Source organism: Antechinus flavipes, chromosome 2 (assembly GCF_016432865.1).
Source record: "Antechinus flavipes isolate AdamAnt ecotype Samford, QLD, Australia chromosome 2, AdamAnt_v2, whole genome shotgun sequence".
NCBI lineage: Eukaryota > Metazoa > Chordata > Mammalia > Dasyuromorphia > Dasyuridae > Antechinus > Antechinus flavipes.
The window spans coordinates 560,228,899-560,249,736 of record NC_067399.1 but is presented as its reverse complement, the minus strand read 5'-3'; the positions used below and the strand labels follow the sequence as shown (position 1 = coordinate 560,249,736).

The 20,838-nt window shown below is 32.5% G+C and overlaps 1 protein-coding gene across 2 annotated transcripts in view; it reads left to right on the top strand.

The window, feature by feature from the left end:
* MCTP2 (multiple C2 and transmembrane domain containing 2) overlaps positions 1-20,838 on the top strand; it is a 210,084-nt gene that overhangs the window by 21,675 nt on the left and 167,571 nt on the right. For both annotated transcript variants that reach the window (XM_051981036.1, XM_051981037.1), the window contains exons 2-3: positions 365-427; positions 1,232-1,340. In XM_051981036.1, the coding sequence (XP_051836996.1) occupies positions 365-427; positions 1,232-1,340 (172 nt within the window). The remainder of the gene's footprint in view (positions 1-364; positions 428-1,231; positions 1,341-20,838) is intronic.

The following is a 20,838-nucleotide window of genomic DNA, read 5'->3' as shown; positions in this document are numbered from 1 at the left end:
ATAAAGATCACTTAAATGAACTCAGGGGGAGTTCCTTCTTATATTTGGAGAAAAGGCACATGCTATCTATCTGAAAATATCCGAAGCGTGTTTATGTGGAAGGTGATTGAACTTGTGGCACTTGACCCTGGGAGTAATAAGTAGAAGTTAGGAGAAGTCATATTTTTGAATCAACAGAAACACACACACACACACACACACATACATAAACACATGTGTGCAAGTATATGTATATAAAATATCCTTAGCAATTATTTCTGTACCAAAGTTGAGAGGATTGCTTGGGTTGATGAGATTTATGATTTTCTGAGAGGTTAGACTAGATACTAAAAAAAAAAATCTTTTTTTTTTTTTTAAATAACAGAATCCAAGTGGATCTAGTGATTTGGATACTTCAATGACCTCCCAGCTTTTTGAAGAGCAATCTGTGAGTTTGTGGTTATTTTATTTTAAAATTCTCTAGCACTCAAGTAAATAATTCTTAGGAAACATATACTGGAAAATAAAGTTAGAACTGGATTTGTTTTTTACTCTATGTAGAATGTTGAAGATTAACCATCCTTATTTATATAGTCTGTAAATCCTTTTGTAATAAATATGCAGTGACTTGATAGCAACATTTTCTACAATTTTCAGGATGCTAATTTTGCATGGTAAGCTCATGACTGAGTTACAGGATGGTTTTTGATTTAAGATAATAAACAGTTAAGTGCTAATCATGAGCAGAGTACTGTGCTTGGACAAGGGAAGAGACAAGGAAGACTGCTTTGTGGGATCTTACCATCTAATGAAGATACAATAGTTACACAAGTGATTAATACATAGTAGATACATACTTTCTAGTAGAACTAGAAAGAAAAGGATTTCCTTATGTTTAAAGATAATAGTCATTATTAATGGACATCAAACAAGGTTTCAACTAATAAGGAAAATATAAGAAATAGGATTTATACAATTTGAAGATTAGTGTGTGTGTATGTGTGTGTGTATGTGTGTGTGTGTGTTTGTGTGTGTATGTGTGTAAAACTCATAATATACCTACTACATTTCACTCCTTAAAAAGGACCACTGTCTTTAGCAAATTTTCCTTCCTTAAGCAAGAAAACAGTTTTATTTTTGTTTTATGTAGTGTGTTTGTGTGCATGCATGTGTCTGGGTGTGCATGTTTGTGTGTATTCTTTTGTTTACATATCAGGGGGTGGAAAGTAAATGGTTTCTCTATCTCCTATAGACTCTAGAAGAAGCAGGAGATTGCTTAAGTAATCTCCCCAGCCCTTTTGCTTACCTCCTCACCATACACCTGAAAGAAGGCAGGAACCTTGTCATTAGAGATCGCTGTGGTAAGGACTCTTTTATCTGATATACTATTTGTGGTTTTTAACATGTTTTCCTTTCAACTTTACTTTTGAACCGTTAATCTGCATTTCTTATCACATTCTGTCTCTAACTTCCTCCATGTGTATTGAGACATCAGTATATACAAATATTTTCAAGTAGGAAAGGAGGATAAACTTATTCATTAACTTTTTTGTGGCATTGATTTTTGTATATGTTAATAAATGACTGTATGAGTATACTTCTGCAAATGCTATACTACTTTTACCTGAACTTTTCAGAAATGGTATTTTGTTGGATGATTACTTTTTGCAGTTACATTTTATTTTTTAATTTAGTGCTTTCTAAGGGATTCCGGAGATACCCTGTTAGCCATATTAGGAAGCAAGTTATGATTAGTCAAAGAAAAAGGAGGGAGGAACCTTAAAAGTTATTGGAACTATAATATTTGTTTGGCCTATAATGTTTATTTTCTGCCTCTCTACTGAAGTTTTAACCCAGCAATCTTGCCTGTAGATATCTGAATTTGTCAGAATAGGAATAAGCAGGTATAATTAACAAGTTTGTTTTACAGTAAGGAAGTGATGGAAATTATAAGAAATTGAAATTAAATCATATAAAAATTTTAATTTTCTTCTGCCAAATTAATTCTTCAATGTCTTTCAAAGTCAAGAAGATGTTATACTTTTAGTTTTACAAATTTTCATCTCCAAATTGAAGGTCTGATTGTTTTCTGAAGGAAGACTTGTGTAAAGGGCAAAGGACCTTTATTTATTTGTCGTTGTTGTTGTTAAACTTTATAATAATGAAGATAGACAAGGTATATAACAAGGTAAGACAAGTTTTATTTTATTATTTTATTAGAAAGAGACTGAATCTAATACTCATTAATGAGCCTATTCAGGCCAACTTCCAGAGAAAGGAAAAATAAGCATGTGCTCCCTGGATTTTTCTCCAGCTTGATTCCTTCTCCTCAGTTTTCAAGTTCATCAACTATAATGTGCATATTTATTATTGTCACTGTTGTCAATTCTTAGTTTTCATATTACTCTTATATCTAGTAGTTCAGTTTTGCAAACATAACTATTTCTTTGTCAATTATTAAACTATAAGTCTTTTGCATTTTGAAAAATTTCAACCGTGTGTGTGTGTGTGTGTGTGTGTGTGGTTGTGTGTGTGTATGTATGATTTGTGTAAAAAACCAACTGATCGGCTCATTAAGGTCTAAATTTTAGTCTTAAACAGTCTAGTGATCTCTATTAGAGCCTTACATATAAAATTTGATTTTACAAGATTTTTAAACATTAATTTCTTTGTGTGTTTTGTTTTTACTTCACTAGTATTTTTAATATATCTTTAAGTAAAGGATGAAAAAAGAAGGGTGGAAAGTAGTTCAGCAAAATTGAGAAACTGTCAACGGAATCTTATAGTCTGCACAATATCTTAAACAAATTGCTTCCAATATTTATGAAGAAAAGATAATTTCATATCTGACATTGTTTCTTATATTTCTATTTTGTTTGTGAATAGAATTTGGTTTCAAGAATTGCCTATTTGTCTTCTTAAAGCATTTCTTAAGTGCCAGATATGTGAAAGGCATGTGCTACATGATGGGAATACAAAGACAACATGTATAAGAAATTTACTTTTAGCAAAAAAAGTATTAAATTATTTTAGATTTTATAGTCATACTTCTTGTTTACCTAGTGGATAGCTATTCTCAGTGCAGGAAAATTATGGATTCTTAATTTCCCCATCATGAGACTGCTTCCCCAATCTTTCCCTACTTCTCCTACATATCCATTTGGGACCCATTTAGAAGTTAGATGAGCACCTCATTAATATGCCTTTAATATATAACATTTAATTTAATATATAACAGTACCCATATACTCTAATTAGGAGCTGGCCAAAATTTAAGTATCAGCTAGTAGTTCATGTTAGCTATAGCACATGAGGCATTTGTTGTGGGATATTAAGCTAGTTAAAAGTTATTTGGGGGATAATAAAAGATTAACTTTAATTTAGGGCTGAAAAGTTTGGATTTTCCTTTATTTTATAACAATTATATTATTATTAATCTTCACTGTATAAATGAGAGGACATTATCTATTCTAATTTTCATTGTTAGCATGTGGAAATATTTTTATGTTTTATTTCTTTGCAAATATATGCCAAAAACATGGCTTGTTTTTGGTTTCTTTATTTGAGACCTAACTTATGGGCCTTATATTTTGGAAGAGGTTGAAAAAGGTAAATAATATGCTATCTCATTTTTATAGATCATGAAATATCATTTGCCCTAGTAAATTAAAAGACTGCTTCAAAGATTTTATTGTAATTAAGTGTTTTCCATCTATTCATCAAAATTATTCAAGATTCTTTGAAAAAATAACAAATATTCTTGTTCAGTGAGCATCTGAGCATAAAAATCAGACAAGATATAAAATGGAGAGATGTTTGATCATTAAAAGTGATTGGAACTGTTATATCACTATGATGGAGGTCTTTCATGGTGTTTGATTTGGAGAAAAATTTCCTGTGAAAGATGAGGTCCTCTAGATGAGAGTTATTAAATACATTGACTATCAGTGCAACACTCCCAAGTTCAATGCAAAGCAAAGGTGTACTTTGTCAATATTTAACAAAATAAATCAATACACAATAGAATGTAGGTGTTGCTATATAATTTTCTAAGTCAACATGTGATGTGTAAGGAGTCTTATATACAGTTTAGTTTATTTCTATTTGAGTTTGATAACTGTTCCAGTTAATTTTATTGATGGATAGATAACATTGTTCTGGCTACATCAAATCCTGGAACACTGCAGATTTTATTTGAAGAGATCAAACATATGGCCTGACCATACACTCAGAAAAACAAAATGAATGAGCAATGTGTTCTCCTTTGCTTACAACAGAGATTTGCATGGAAAACCTGTAGCAGTGAGCCATATACATATACATACACACAGAGAGACAGTATACACAATGAATTGTGGTCAAACTTAAAGATTAGGAGCAATATGAGCTGAATTTTCTTCAAGGAACTGTGAATATATTTTAATTATGTCAAACTTCTCCCAGAAACAAAGGGCCATCTTTTAAATATTAACTCTATACCAGTTTTTGTTATATGATTCTAAGATGTGAGACCCTATATTGTTTGTTTGTTTGTTTTTTAAAGGGACCTTCCCCAGAAGGGGGAATGGAGGGTAATGGAGAAGTTTATGATAGGTGTGCTGCAGAATATAATCTCTGAGGAATTTAGAAGAATAAGAGTGAAAAATGGCATCAGGAAAACATGATAGTAGGAGAAGATGGGTTAGTTGTGTGACAAGGGTAAGGGGTCACAGGTAGATAGTCCAAGTGTTCTTTGCTAGTAGAACATAAGGAGAGACTTTCAAAGTAGGTAGAACCCTTGCAGTATACTGATATAAGAACTAATACCAGAGTCATAAGGGATAAGCAGGAATGGATAGCTTTTAATTCTGCATCATAAACAACCACATTGATAAGATCATGGATATTTTTGAATATATACGCATTTTTAACATGAAAAACACAAATGGCATGTAAAGAAAGTATAAAGAGACAGGAGAAATCATAGCATACCAGAGCTTGAGAAAAGATAGTCTCTCAATCTAATTCATTATTCTCATTTTACAAATGAAGAAATTGTGGTCTAGAGAGATTAAGTGATATGAACACACATACAGGGAGTGGAAAACATAAGATCAGAATTCAAGTCTCTAAGCCAATTTTTCTAGCACGAATAGCACACAGTCTTCTTGCTCTGCTAATAATCACTGCAAACTTTTGTCCCTATCTACTTTCCGTCTTTGCAACACTAACAAACCAGGACAATATTTAATGCTTTTTTCCTAGAGACACTTTTACATAGTCAATTATGTCTCTAGATTGCTTTATGATACAGAGATGAAAGTCAGCATTTAAGTACAGTGCTCTTTATTTTATTTTGAGCCACAAAGTCCAATTGATTGAAGGTATAGATATTGATTGGTTACTTGAAGTGAGAGAAATGTTGAAAGTAAGTTTCAAACTTTTCATGGACTTAATTACACAGGACTCACTGTTTTTACATTTGAACCATTAAAATACAGTCTACATTGCTTAACCTAGAAGAAAAACAATTTGTGACTAACTTCTCCATTCTTTGGAAGCAGTTCAATGTTTCTTGGAGTGCTACAGCATTAATACCACTCTTCCTTTTCCCTGAAGAATGCAGTGTTCTGAAATTAAACCTTTTGTAACAAAAATTTGTTTTTTTTCATGGCTGTTACATAGAAACAATTTAGGTAAACAAAGACTTTTATAATTAGAAAGAATCTTAAATATCATATACTTAAAGTTTAAGCAGGAGATGATTAGTTCCAGAGACTATCTTATTAAGTGATTGTAGGAAAAAATGAGGACTTCTGGGAAGTTTTTTTATTTTTAAATCTACTATGGCAGATCAATGGATGGCAGTGAAGTGAAGAATGAAGCTATTCACCTTAAGGCATGAATAATTTTGAATACCTCAAATGAGAACCTTAAAAGGGGGACAAATTGTTGTGTGTCAAGTTAGGAAACCTGCTATCAGAGTACCTGTTACTACAGCTACCTGCTAGTGGCTATTGGGGATCTACTTCTGAGCAGCAGAATAGATCCCTTCATTTGAGAGGATGATAATGATACAAGGACACTGAGAGGCAATTGCATTCTTTGACCTCCCCCCTCTTCCCACTTGCCTCCTATTTATATCATTCCCAATCTATAATGTCCAGACTAGCACCCTGGAGGGCCTCAGGATCGACCAGAGTTGGGATAAATCAAAGTCCTTGGTCTTTAGGGGGAGAAGTGAAGGAGGCAGGCAAACTGTCACGTGGCTTGCCAAAGATGTATCTTGGATTCTGGAGTCCGGAATCTCCAGTCTCTCTTTTCCTCATCCTGCCGCCAAGTGACTCTGACTTCTCTCCCTCTGCCCTCCAATCCTTGCCTACAATTATCTCACCAACAAACATTCAGCAAGCACCAATGGTGTTCTAAATATATGTTAGTAGAGCTATTATCTCACATGGAATAGGTAGCCTTAAGTGCTCTCTTGTCTGATTTAGAGTTTCAGCCCTCTACACCAATCCACATGCAACATCTGTGTCAATAAAGACTGATTTGCAGTTCCTTCAAGTGTATTATGATTCACACCTGGGAAGGGCTTTCTGCAAACTGACCTGCCCTTAATGGTACAGTCCCTTTTAACTCTTTACAGACTTTCTGGGTTTCACACTTAGGTGTGGTCCTTAACATGAACCTATTCAGAAAATAGTGGGATTGACAGGAAGGTATTGCTCCTTATATGGTACTAGAAGGAACTCTGCAAGATGTAGAAATGACATATAACAGGGTGAAGCCTTTAGCTGTAGTATGTATATTTCACTGGCTTAGACAACAAGATCCTTCCTTTGTTTGCTTTGATATTGTTTTGTATTTTTTTTTTTTTTGCTTGTTTTGAAATCTGGAACTTTTTGAGATATCCTGGGTGGATGCGATAACTGGCAATATTTTCTGGAAAGAAACAAAAACAAAATATGTTTTTAACTCCTTTGGAAGAAGAGCAGACTCTTACAAGTTTGACTCATCTTCTGTATTCTTTCTACAGGGATTTGTGCTGCCCTTAGTTGAATTGTATTGTATGTGTTTAGAAAGCACTGATAATTAGTAGATCATAAAACAGTACCAACGTTGATGACATATTGATCAGCATACCCTTTCTTTCTTTCACAATACTTTCTAACTCAAGGTCTGAGAATAGTAATTAAATTATTATTGACCTTCCTAGAAAGAATATTTCAATCAATGACTATAACTCTACTCTCTTTTGCTATAATTTCCCTGTTCAAAACAGGGAAATTCCCTGTTTCTGACCACCTCTTCCCTGTGGATGTTGTCTTTTCCTTTAGAATGTATAATTTAAAGACATATATTTTCTTGCTTATTTTTAGTTGTATCTCCAGACCATCATAAAAAACCTGGTTTGTAGTAAGCATGCTTACTATATGTAATAAATATTTTATCCATTGATTTATATAGCTAATAGCATGACTCCTAAATCAGTTATGATAAATAATAGTCTATGATGTGTTCCCATATAAAATATATGAGCATGTATATATGTAAAGAAGACTAAGGAACAAAGAAGAGTCTGAGACTGTTAGTATAGACTCCAAATTGGAAGGTCATCTAGTTCAATTTCTTAGCCGAAAAAGCAATTTCCTTTTTTGTCATCTCATAGTTCCAATAATGTGGTACTCACACAATTCTTGAATATTTCTATTTTTTTTAAAATAATATATTTACTCTGGAGCAGAGATGCTTCTTTAACTTCTAGTTTAATTTTGCTAGAATAGCAACACAGAAAGTGGATAATCCTTATTAAAAGAATATATACACACTCTCTCTGTGTTCTCTGACATGTTTACATATACATATAGTCAAGCTTCTTTCACTCCACAATTAATAGGGAAAAGAATCCCACATAAAGCAAGTTTTTTACTAATCTATGTATATCAATCCTGTGGGAAGAGATACTGATATGTGTTACAAGTAGAAAGCAATATCTCTAATATATATTTTTTAAAGTACCAAACTTCTATTCTTTAGCTTGATACTTTCTCTATTATCTTATTAATCTTCTCACCTTGGGTTCAAAGGTTATCAAAGGTCAAGTTTTGATATTACCTAATAACTTAATACAAATACAGAAATGACTTCAATTAATTCATTCTTAGGTCCTTCCTGGTTCATTTAAAAGAAAGAAAAAAACTCTTTTCCCATAAGTTTTTCTGCTCTATCTCAAACTCTACTCCAATAGAATAGAGAAGCATCAGTATTGCAAGCTATCTAATTTATTAACAGGAATCAAAAATACAAAGACATAAATTAATATTTCAATAATGTATCTTCTTAGGGAAGGGTTACAACCAGATACACCTTTAGCTATTGGTTGAAATTTCCACACACATTAGAACCAAAATCCCAAAGTAATATTCTTTTCTCAGAATAGCAGTTAAGATCTCTTTTCAAAACATGTCTTCCATAGTATGGTTACTCCACATAAGAAAATTGTGTTATATCACTAAGAATGTCTCCTTAGGCTTTCTCAAAGATGAAAACCCTCTAAGTCCCTTGTTTTCATCAATGACAATTAACTTTTCAAGTTTTTTTTTTTCATGAAATAAGTTGTCTTATTCCTCTCTCAGAGACTTTTACTAAAAATTAGAGTTACCTGACACTCCCCAAGGTTTTTTATTCTCTTTCTTAAAGGTATAAAACTAGTAATTAAGGTCTCTGTCAGAATGGCTATTTGTTCTCAACTTTTGCATGTAAGAATACCTAGAACATCTCAAAAACTTCTGGCAAAACATACACATAAACATATGCAATGTGTGTGTGTGAACATATAGTTGTTCACAAATGTACATGTACATGTGGTAGGGAAATAAAGGATCTTATGATCCTATAGCTGATGCTCATATTATACTTTGAGGTTTTGCAAAGGAGTTTTGAAATCTGTTGCAGATTTTGAGGAAATCAAAACATATTATACCTAAGCTTTATATGTATGCTTCTTTATGTTTACTTATATATCTAAATATGCATGTATATATATATATATATACATATATTTCACTATACCACATTGCCTATATATAATATGTACACACACAAATATATGTACATATAGCATGCAGAATAAGTTTGTATACATGTACAAATATAGACATATACATATTTATACATGTTGCCATTTTCTATGTATGTATGTGTGTATATGTATGTATATATTACAGTGAGGTATAATGGAATATTGACTATGTGAAGCTGGACAAAATCCTTAACCTCTCACTACACTCAGAAAATTCTAAAAGATTACAAATGCAGGTTAATCCTAATTTTGCTTTGATGAAAAGGTTTTCTTAATTGAAATCTTCGTATAAGAGTGAAACCATCAGTCTGCCTTCTAACACTTCATAAAAAGTTCACTCAAAGCCTTTAAGCTACATGAAGTCAAGGAGTGTATCTTATTTAAACTTTATAACTTCCCTGGTCTAGCATTTTACTTATACTACGTGTGTAATAAATGTTTGTTGAATTGATTCCGGAGATTTGAGAGGAGGAATGCAGGTAGAACTATGGAGTGTTGGATTTAGAGTAATCTGCAGATGTTAGAAATTAAAGCCATGGCAGTGAATAATATTACTGAGGAAATATAACTAGAAGACAGAGTAGGAAGGATGACAGTCTTAGATGCTATCCCCACCTAGAGGCTAGGAGGAGGATGAAGAATAAATGAAAGTGATTGGAAGAGTGGTAACAGGTGAATTAGAGATAGTAGCACCAAAGAGTCCAAAGGGAGGGTTATAGTAAAAAGGATATGAGATAAACAGTGTAAAATGCTACCGTATCATGTGTGTGTGTGTGTGTGTGTGTGTGTGTGTGTGTGTGTGTTCACAGCACAAATTTATAAAACCATAAAGTAATCTTCCTGGGGAAAGTGGCAGAGGTCGTGATTAGATATCAGTACAAATTAAATACTGCTCTATTTCCTTCTTTTCCCCCATTTTTGTTATATCTTAAATTCCTCCCTTTTCATATCATAATCTTCTTTTTCTTCCCTCTAAATGAAAAAATCAAGGGGAATATCAGTTCCCCAGAATGATTTTATTCTTTTTTAAAAAATGGTTTTATTCCCCAGAATGATTTTATTCTTTTTTAAAAAATGGTTTTATTCTCTCAGAGCATTTGCTTATCAAAAATAATCAGAGCAGAATAAATGTGGTGTTATTAGTTCAGGTAAACGTCTTTCCATATTTTTTGACTTGGATTTTTTAAAATGAAGAGCCAAGCTATATAATTTAGTTCTGAGTCTGGCTTTCAGAATCAAGAACATGGTGTTATTCTTTGATCTGAGAATTGAACAAAGGTGAATATTCAATATATTGATGGCTCCCTGGGCCACAATCTCTACAGACCTTAATTTCTACACCAAGGGAGCTGGAGTAGCCATTAGAAGGCATATGTTAAGCTTTTTATCCCATGTATCACTGCATTTCAATCTTTAAGTCTGTCCTATCAGAGTACACATGTGCTAGTTATAAATTCTCAATGTATATGTGTGTGTTCCAGAGGATTTTAAATTATTTCTTGGAAAGCATTAGTTCCTTCATTCAAATACTACTCCCTCCTTATGGTTTGGGAACTGATTATAATAGATTACCACTTGCTAATAGAAAAGTACAGTATGTTGATGCCCTCTTGTGGCCATTTTCAAGTGTTGCAATAGGGAAAAGTGAACAATTCCCCAAATAGTAATCTTAATAAAAACAATTTGCTAAATTCCCCTTGAGTGTTAGACTCAGAAATTAACAGATTAATGTAATTTTGCTCACTGTGAATGTTTAAATATTTGTGTGAAAATTCTTAAACTGTCTGTGAAAGCAATTTTCAAACCAGGTTCAAAAATAGACAACTATCTACTTTTCAAGCATTGCAGTAGCTAATTTTCAGATGATAGGGAAGAATTTTATATGTAATTATAAACATGTATATATATTTTCACAAAAGATATTTGCAATAACCCTAAATTTACAGGTTTTTCTTTGTAGAGTTTCCATTTATATATACAGAATTTGTCAGCGCCGTGAATTACTTATTAAATTCCAGGGGAAGAATTTATCCTTAGAATTTCAGACTCAAGCTCAGCATTTTTTCATATATTAATTCAAGAATAATTGATAATAGTTTGCTTAAGTATCATGGTAGAAACACAAAGGATCTGCTCTCTCATTCTATCAATAAGGCTAACTCAATGTGTGATCGTGAGAAAATAATTTAATTTCTCTAGGCTTCAGTTTTCTCATCTTTAAAATGAAGGGATTAGACTTCTCCATTCTCTTTTGCCTCCCATTGTTAAGATTATGATTACAATATGATTCTGTCAGTAAATGATAGATTTTTAAAATATACTTCCTATTTATTAATGCCCTATTTTAGTTAAAAAAAATCATTGTTATATTGACTCTTTTTTCTATACAGTCAAATGTAAATACTACTTTTAAGGAACTATAAAGCTTGTATTAAAACAAAAGAAGGAAATATATTTTTATCAGTTGTGGATAAATTCTAATGACTATTGTAGCAAGTTTAGTTCTTATAGATAAAGCTTTTAGAGACCATTTAATGTGTTTTAACCATTTTGAACTGTTTCCATAACAATTGTAACTCACTGTTATTTTTTATATTTGATCTCCATCTCAGCTCATTCCCAGCCACGTGTTTTGATTTTTCATTCGTCCATTCTATTGGCTATCCATCCAGTTTTACCCTACGTATAATCATGTTATTTTTAAGTAAGTTTATTTGGATTTTATAAATGATCTGAAGTGGCTGTCTTCCATTTGAAATGTGGTTTCTCTTTAATTTTTGTTATTTTAAAATATAGCATCTCTGTCTAGTAAATTCCAGAATTCATTTGTAAGGTCATGTGGTTTATTTTCACATTTATAATTATGTCCTGCAATTTTTTTTAAGTGTCATAATCACCTTTTCTGTGAACATTACAATTACCTCCCATCTGGACTGTCTGTTTCAAATCTCTCCTTTCTTTGATACATCCTCCACAAAATGACCAAAGGGATTTTTCTGAAATGCAGATTTAACCTTATTTAGTAAACCCTAGTGGCTCCCTGTTGGTTCTAGGATTAAATATAAACTCTTATAATGGAATTTAAGACCTTTCATAACCTGGCCCTAATCTACCTCTCCGGGCTCATTAGATATTATACCCCTTCATGTACTCTGGCCCAACCACCTTCTTACTATTCCTCACATGTGGCCTTACATCTCTTTTTGTACTATACAATTATATTTATGCATACTTATATAGTTGTCATTTCCAATAGAGTGTATACTCCTTATGATAAAAAAGAGAGTTTTACCTTAGTATCTTCTGTGCTTGGAATAATACTTGGCATAGTGCAGGTACTTAATACATGTTTATTGATTAATTTTATTAATACCATAGTCATAGACAAATGTAAGCAAAAATTTGCTGTCTGATAATCCATGAATGCCCCCATTATTCATATGGACCTTTTCAATTCATTTTTCCCCTGTCAAAATAAAATATAAAATAAAAAACAAAAAACAGCAATCAAATGTTGCTCATTCTCATTTTGCTGAAATCCAAAGTAAAAATATATGCTTCCTCAAAAAACTTCTTAAGAAACATTTTCAAAATCTCTTATCAACAGGTTCCTGGAAGTCTGGCTAGGTGTGAATTCTTAGGAGTCTTGTAGTAACTAGAATACTTTTGCCACCTAACTTTCTATTGGCTGCTTTACAAACAATCAGTGTTTGTAAAATGTGTTCAGATTGTAAAGGTACTGTATAAATAAAGCTATTTACCTTGGCCCTAATAATTTACCCCTTTGTTTAGATTTCATTTATGGAACAGTGACAATTATATGTTTTCATTCTCATGTTGAACCCCATTATCCTGTTTTACAAAATTGAATGCTTGTTGCCTTGGAAAGGAAAGAGAAATATGAAGAAAGAATGGAAGGGAGCTATTGGGCTATAGCTCTGAAATAGGGCTTTGCCTTTTTAGGCAGAGAATAACAAAGAAACAGCAGGTAATCAGAGTTAAGAAATAAGGAAAATTTGAAGTATTTTTAAGACAGAACTAATGAGTAGCTTCTATGTATGTATCCATGCCATGTTTGTGTTCATATAACTAATTTTTATTAATGAATCTGTTTATACTAATGTAGAATGGTTCTAAGAATATATAATAAGGTGCATAGTAGATCATAGGATCTGTATACAAGCAAATAAAGCTCTTTTTGGTTAGTTAGTTTTTCTAGAGCATATATTTTGTTGGCCTCCTCTTCAAAAGTCCAGGGTCACCTTTGTACCATGAGGAGACACTAGAATTAGACCTTTGTGGAGGAACACATTGTATAAAGATAAAATACATAAAAGCCTTTTGAAATTTTTATAAGATACTACTTTTAGTAATGTTTACTTATCTGGAGATCAGGTTTCTGGAAACCTATGCCATCCAGAGAGAAGAGAGGTGAACATGGAAATAAATATAAAAGACCTCTTGAATAGGGGGGAGTAACTCATAAAGCTCTGATATATAAAACTTATATAATTTATTGCATAATGTCCAGTTTTTACTTCTTCAACAGAGCCTTTTTAAAAATACATAATTGTTACAATTTCCTAGTTTCTTAGATCATGGCCAATCAAAAGGGAAGTAGTATCGCTAGAGTATAGCATACTGAGAGCAAAGTTATAATTATATAAATTATGATAGTTGATTCTAGTCCAGTTGAAATATACAGTGAAAATTCAAATAATTCAACCACCATGGGAATTCATTATGTGCAATAATCAAGATCTAGTTGAAAATATAGAAAGAAGGATGTAAGAACTCATAAAATATAGCTAGATGGGGCTTTCTAGCATAGAGGCAGTCAACCCCTCATATCTTAGCTGCATCTGAGAGCATCAAGTATTGCAGAATAAGACAACCTAAAACAATAATTTTGTTGACAACAAAAGAGTATTTTAATGGATGCTTTTTGATTTATATTACTACCAATTTCAAATAATACCAAAGCAAAGTAAAATAGTTATAGCAAAGTCAATCAGTCAATAAGCATTAATTAATAATCTACTATATATCAGATACTGTGGTAAGCTCTGAGAAAAAAAAAGTCTCACTACCCTCAAGGAACTTATAAGCTAATGAGTAAAGGCAATGCACAAAAGGAAGCTAAAAAAGAGAGCCGTAGGGGAGAAGTTGGGAAGGTACTTGATCTAGGCATGGTGGAGGGGACAAAGATAGTAGGAAAAGAAAATATGCCTGACCCGGGGCCCACCTTAGATGAAAATATGGATTAGAGCTGTCCAACAGAGAAATGCTCAGAAACAGAGGGTGCTGATGAGATGTCAGTACCAAGGTCAACTTGATCTTGCAGGATGACAAAGTACCTGAAGGCATGATGGAGAAGTCTAAAGGAGGGAAACTAGCTAGGAAATAAAAATTGAAAGTAAATAGTTAAGTCAAACAGGGACTGGTTTAATAACCATGTCTGACAATATATGCAGCATTCAGTAAGAGATGTATTGCATTTTGTTCCATATGATATAGTTCATTTTGTATCCTCTCAGACCAATGTTGATCATTGTATTAATCAAGGTTTGGATGCCTTTTAGTGCTGTTTTCACTTAAATGATTATAGTCATGATGATTATTGTTCTGTCAGTTCATGCAAGTCTATATTCATTTTTCTGAACTGATATTCTTTTTTTCAGGACAATAATATCCCATGACGTTCATGTACCAGACTTTGTTGATGATTACTAAGTCAATAGACACTTGATTGCTGGTTTGTTTGTTTTTTTTCCTTGAGAGAAAAAGTATTGTTATGAATGTTCTCATATGTGTGGGACTTCTCTTTTTATTTTTGATCTTCTTAAGAATATTCAGTTTAGTCATGGAATTGGTGGATTAAAAGATATGATTAATGGTTTTTCTTGCATAATTACAAACCATTTTACAGAATTATTGGAGCAATTCACAGCTTCACCAAGAGTCAGTTACTGTTCAATATTGACTGTGCCATTTATCCTCTTTATAGATTCAATGACTCTGATTTATTTTAATTTACATTTCTTATGATTAATCATTTGGCACATTTTAATGCAGTTGATATTTTATATTGCTTCTTTTGCAAATGCATATATCATTTGAGCCATCATATAGCTATATACTAGAAAAGACTTCTTGGTTTTTTATCTTTGGTACAAAAATGGTAATATTACAATCTGGAATCCCTGATTGCCTATTGAATGTATCCTTTTAGATTTCCTATAGGCCATTAAAAATGCAACATATCACAACCAGGATTCATTTTCTTTCCACTCCAATTCCCCCACCCCTTCTCTATTTCTGCCAATGGTGTCACCATTCTTCCAGTGACCCAAGTATGTAAGCTAAAACTGTCTTGATTACTCCTCATTTCTTGTCCCTCCCATGTGTTGCTAAGTCTGGTCAATTCTTCCTTTATAAGATATCATATATTCATTTTCCCAGCACTCACTGAGCTACCGCTTTATTTTAGCTTCTCATTACTAACCCTACTATTCCATTAAACTCTTAACTGTTCGCCCAGCCTCCAGTTTTTCCTCTATTATTCCTTACCAAAATGATATTCTTTAAGCACAAGTCTGATTGTGGCTCACCTGTGACTTACATTGCCTCTAGGTAAAAAATCAAACTCTTATAGTTGGTTTTTAAAACTTTTTATAATGTTTCTCCCTATTTTCTAATTTTACTATTCATTATTCATATACTATATTTCAGTAAAACTGGCCTGATAATTGTCTTCACTATAGGACATGCCATATTCTGCTTCTATGCCTTATTAATTACTATTCCCCATGGTAGAAAGTACTCCTCTCATTAATCTTCCACATAAATTCCCAAGCTTCTTTCAAGTCTAGGCATGTGCCTTCCTCCAGATAATTATTTTACATATATTTTATATTTTTTATATGTCTACATGTCATTTCCTCTAGTAAACTGAAAGCTCTTTGAGGACAATAAATATTTGTTTCTTTTTAATAACTAGCACAGTATCTGTAATCTATTAAACATTTAATAAATGCTAATGGAATTGGATTGAATTTAATGCAGGGTTGCCAAAGAAGGTCTGTCTTGGAAAACAGAAAAGTCTAAGGATTAGTGTGTTGAAGAATGGTTTAGAGTAAGGTATCTTTTTAGATATAGCATATTTTAAATTGGCAGATATCTAGAAAGGTAACAAGTTTTCTAAGATTGAATAGGTTCAGTTTATAAACATAGAAGTATATCAGTGGGAATTTTGTTTTAAAGATAATATATTCACAGGATTCCTTTTTCAGGAAAAAGCATTAAATTTGGGAGAGTTTTCCAAGAGTTGAATTATATTATGAATTAAGAAATTAATTAAGTCCTACTCTTAATCACATAAACATATACATACACACATAGGAAAATAATTCATATTTCTTTTTTTTTCTTTTGGTTTGTTGCTGTTTTTATTTGTCCTTCATTCTCTTTTTTTTTTATTTTTTACTTTTATTTTATTTTATTTTATAATAACTTTTTATTGACAGAACCCATGCCAGGGTAATTTTTTTTACAACATTATCCCTTACACTCGTTTCTGTTCCGATTTTTCCCCTTCCTCCCTCCACCCCCTGCCCTAGATGGCAAGCAGTCCTATATATGTTAAATATGTTAGATACAATATATGTTTGTAGAGCCGAACAGTTCTCTTGTTGCACAGGGAGAATTCGATTCAGAAGATAAAAGTAATCCAAGAAGAAAAACAAAAATGCAAATAATTTACATTCATTTCCCAGTGTTCTTTCTTTGGGTGTAGCTGCTTCTGTCCATCATTTATCAATTGAAATGGAGTTAGGTCTCTTTGTCAAAGAAATCCATTTCCATCAGAATACATCCTCATACAATATCGTTGTTGAAGTGTATAATGATCTCTTGGTTCTGCTCATTTCACTTAGTATCAGTTCATGTAAGTCTCTCCAAGTGTCTCTGTATTCATCCTGCTGGTCATTTTTTAAGAACAATAATATTCCATAACATTCATATACTACAATTTACCCAACCATTCTCCAATTGATGGGCATCCATTCAATTTCCAGTTTCTAGCCACTACAAACAGGGCTGCCACAAACATTTTGGCACATACAGGTCTCTTTCCCTTCTTTAGTATTTCTTTGGGATGTAAGCCCAGAAGTAACACTGCTGGATCAAAGGCTATGCACAGTTTGATAACTTTTTGGGCATAATTCCAGATTGCTCTCCAGAATGATTGGATTCATTCACAACTCCACCAACAATGCATCAGTGTCCCAGTTTTCCCGCATCCCCTCCAACATTCATCATTATTTTTTCCTGTCATCTTAGCCACTCTGACAGGTGTGTAGAGGTATCTCAGAGTTGTCTTAATTTGCATTTCTCTGATCAATAGTGATTTGAAACACTCTTTCATATGAGTGCTGATAGTTTCAATTTCATCATCTGAAAATTGTCTGTTCATATCCTTTGACCATTTATCAGTTGGAGAATGGCTTGATTTCTTATAAATTAGAGTCAATTCTCTACATATTTTGGAAATGAGGCCTTTATCAGAACCTTTAACTGTGAAGATGTTTTCCCAGTTTGTTGCTTCCCTTCTAATGTTTGCATTAGTTTTGTTTGTACAAAGGGTTTTTAATTTGACATAATCAAAATTTCCTATTTTGTGATCAGTAATGGTCTCTAGTTCATCTTTGGTCACAAATTTCTTTCTCCTCCACAAGTCTGAGAGATAAACTATCCTATGTTCCTCTAATTTATTTATAATCTCATTCTTTATTCCTAGATCATGGACCCATTTTGATCTTATCTTGGTATATGGTTTTAAGTGTGGGTCCATGCCTAATTTCTGCCATACTAATTTCCAGTTATTCCAGCAGTTTTTTATCAAATAATGAATTCTTATCCCAAAAGTTAGGATCTTTGGGTTTGTCAAACACTAGATAGCTATAGTTGACTATTCTGTCTTGTGAACCTAACCTTTTCCACTGATCAATTAATCTATTTCTTAGCCAATACCAAATGGTTTTGGTGACTGCTGCTTTATAATATAATTTTAGATTAGGTACAGCTAGGCCATCTTCATTTGATTTTTTTTTCATTAATTCCCTTGAGATTCTCGACTTTTTATTGTTCCATATGAATTTTGTTGTTATTTTTTCTAGATCATTAAAACATTTTCTTGGAAGTCTGATTGGTATAACACTAAATAAATAGATTAGTTTAGGGAGTATTGTCATCTTTATTATATTCACTCGGCCTATTCAAGAGCACTTAATATTTTTCCAATTATTTAAGTCTGACTTTATTTGTGTGGAAAGTTTTTTGTAATTTTGCTCATATAATTTCTGACTTTCCTTTGGTAGATAGATTCCCAAATATTTTATGTGTCAACAGTTATTTTGAATGGAATTTCTCTTTCTATCTCTTTCTTTTGGATTTTGTTGGTGATGTATAAAAATGCTGAGGATTTATGAGGATTTATTTTGTATCCTACTACTTTGCTAAAGTTATGAATTATTTCTAATAGCTTTTTAGTAGAATCTCTGGGGTTCTCTAGGTATACCATCATATCATCTGCAAAGAGTGATAGTTTGGCTTCCTCATGCCTACTCTAATTCCTGTAATCTCTTTCTCGGTTCTTATTGCAGAGGCTAGTGTTTCTAATACAATATTGAATAATAATGGTGATAGTGGGCAACCTTGCTTCACTCCAGATCTTACTGGGAAAGGTTTCAGTTTTTCCCCATTGCATATGATGCTTACTGACTGTTTAAAATATATGCTCCTGACTATTTTAAGGAAAAGTTCATTTATTCCTATGCTCTCAAGTGTTTTTATTAGGAATGGATGTTGGAGTTTATCAAATGCTTTTTCTGCATCTATTAAGATGATCATATGGTTTTTGTTTGGTTGGTTATTGAGATAGTTGATTATGCTAATAGTTTTCCTAATATTGAACCAGCCCTGCATTCCTGGTATAAATCCTATTTGGTCATAGTGTATTATCCTGGGGATGATTTTCTGTAATCTTTTTGCTAATATTTTATTTAAGATTTTAACATCAATATTCATTAGGGAGATTGGTCTATAATTTTCTTTCTCTGTTTTCAGCCTACCTGGTTTAGGTATCAGTATCATGTCTGTGTCATAAAAGGAGTTTGGTAGGACTCCTTCAATCCCTATTTTTTCAAATAGTTTATTTAGCATTGGAGTTAATTGTTCTTTAAATATTTGGTAGAATTCACATGTAAATCCATCTGGTCCTGGGGATTTTTTCTTAGGAAGCTGGTTAATAGCTTGTTCTATTTCTTTTTCTGAGATGGGACTGTTTAGGATATTTACTTCTTCCTCTGTTAGTTTGGGCAAGCTATATTTTTGGAGGTATTTTTCTATTTCATTTAAGTTGTCGAATTTATTGGCATAAAGTTGGGCAAAGTAACTCGTAATTATTGCTCTAATTTCCTCTTCGTTAGTGGCAAGTTCTCCCTTTTCATTTTTAAGACTAACAATTTGATTTTCCTCTTTCCTTTTTTTAATCAGATTTACTAAAGGTTTGTCTATTTTATTGGTTTTTTCATAGAACCAACTCTTAGTTTCGTTAATTAATTCAATAGATTTTTTACTTTCATTTTTATTGATCTCTCCTTTTATTTTTAGAATTTTAAGTTTCGTGTTTAACTGAGGGTTTTAAATGTGTTCCTTTTCTAGCATTTTTAGTTGCAAGCCCAATTCATTGACCTTCTCTTTCTCTATTTTATGCAAATAGTCCTCTAGAGATATGAAATTTCCCCTTATTACCACTTTGGCTACATTCCATACATTTTGGTATGATGTCTCATTATTATCGTTTTCTTGGGTGAAGTTATTAATTATGTCTATGATTTGCTGTTTCACCCAATCATTCTTTAGTATGAGATTATTTAGTTTCCAATTATTTTTTGGTCTACTTTCCCCTGGCTTTTTGTTGAATGTAATTTTCATTGCTTCGTGGTCTGAAAAGGATGCATTTACTATTTCTTCCTTACTGCATTTGAGTTTGAGGTTTTTATGTCCTAATATATGATCAATTTTTGTACAAGTTCCATGAACTGCTGAAAAGAAAGTGTACTCCTTTCTGATCTATCATATCTAATTTTTCTAGTATTCTATTTACCTCTTTGACTTCTTTCTTATTTATTTTGTTGTTTGATTTATCTAATTCTGAGAGTGCAAGGTTAAGATCTCCCACTATTATAGTTTTGCTGTCTATTTCTTCTTGCAGCTCTCTTAAGTTCTCTTTTAAGAATTTAGATGCTATACCACTTGGTGCATATATGTTTAATATTGATAATGCTTCATTATCTATGCTACCCTTTAGCAAGATATAGTGCCCTTCCTCATCTCTTTTAATTAGATCAATTTTTGCTTTAGCTTGATCTGAAATCAGGATGGCTACCCCTGCTTTTTTTATTTCATCTGAAGCATAGTAGATTTTGCGCCAACCTTTTACCTTTAACCTGCATGTATCTCCCTGCTTCAGGTGTGTTTCCTGTAAACAACATATTGTAGGATTCTGGATTTTAATCCATTCTGCTAACCGCTTTCTCTTTATGGAAGAGTTTACCCCGTTCACATTTATGGTTAAAATGACCAATTCTGTATTACTTGCCATCTTGTTAACCCCTGTTTATGCTTTTCTCCCTTCTTTCCCCCTTACCCCCCCCACCCCAGTATTAAACTTGTGAGCACCACTTGCTTCTCACAGCCCTCCCTTTTTAGTATCCCTCCCCCGTCTTAGAATT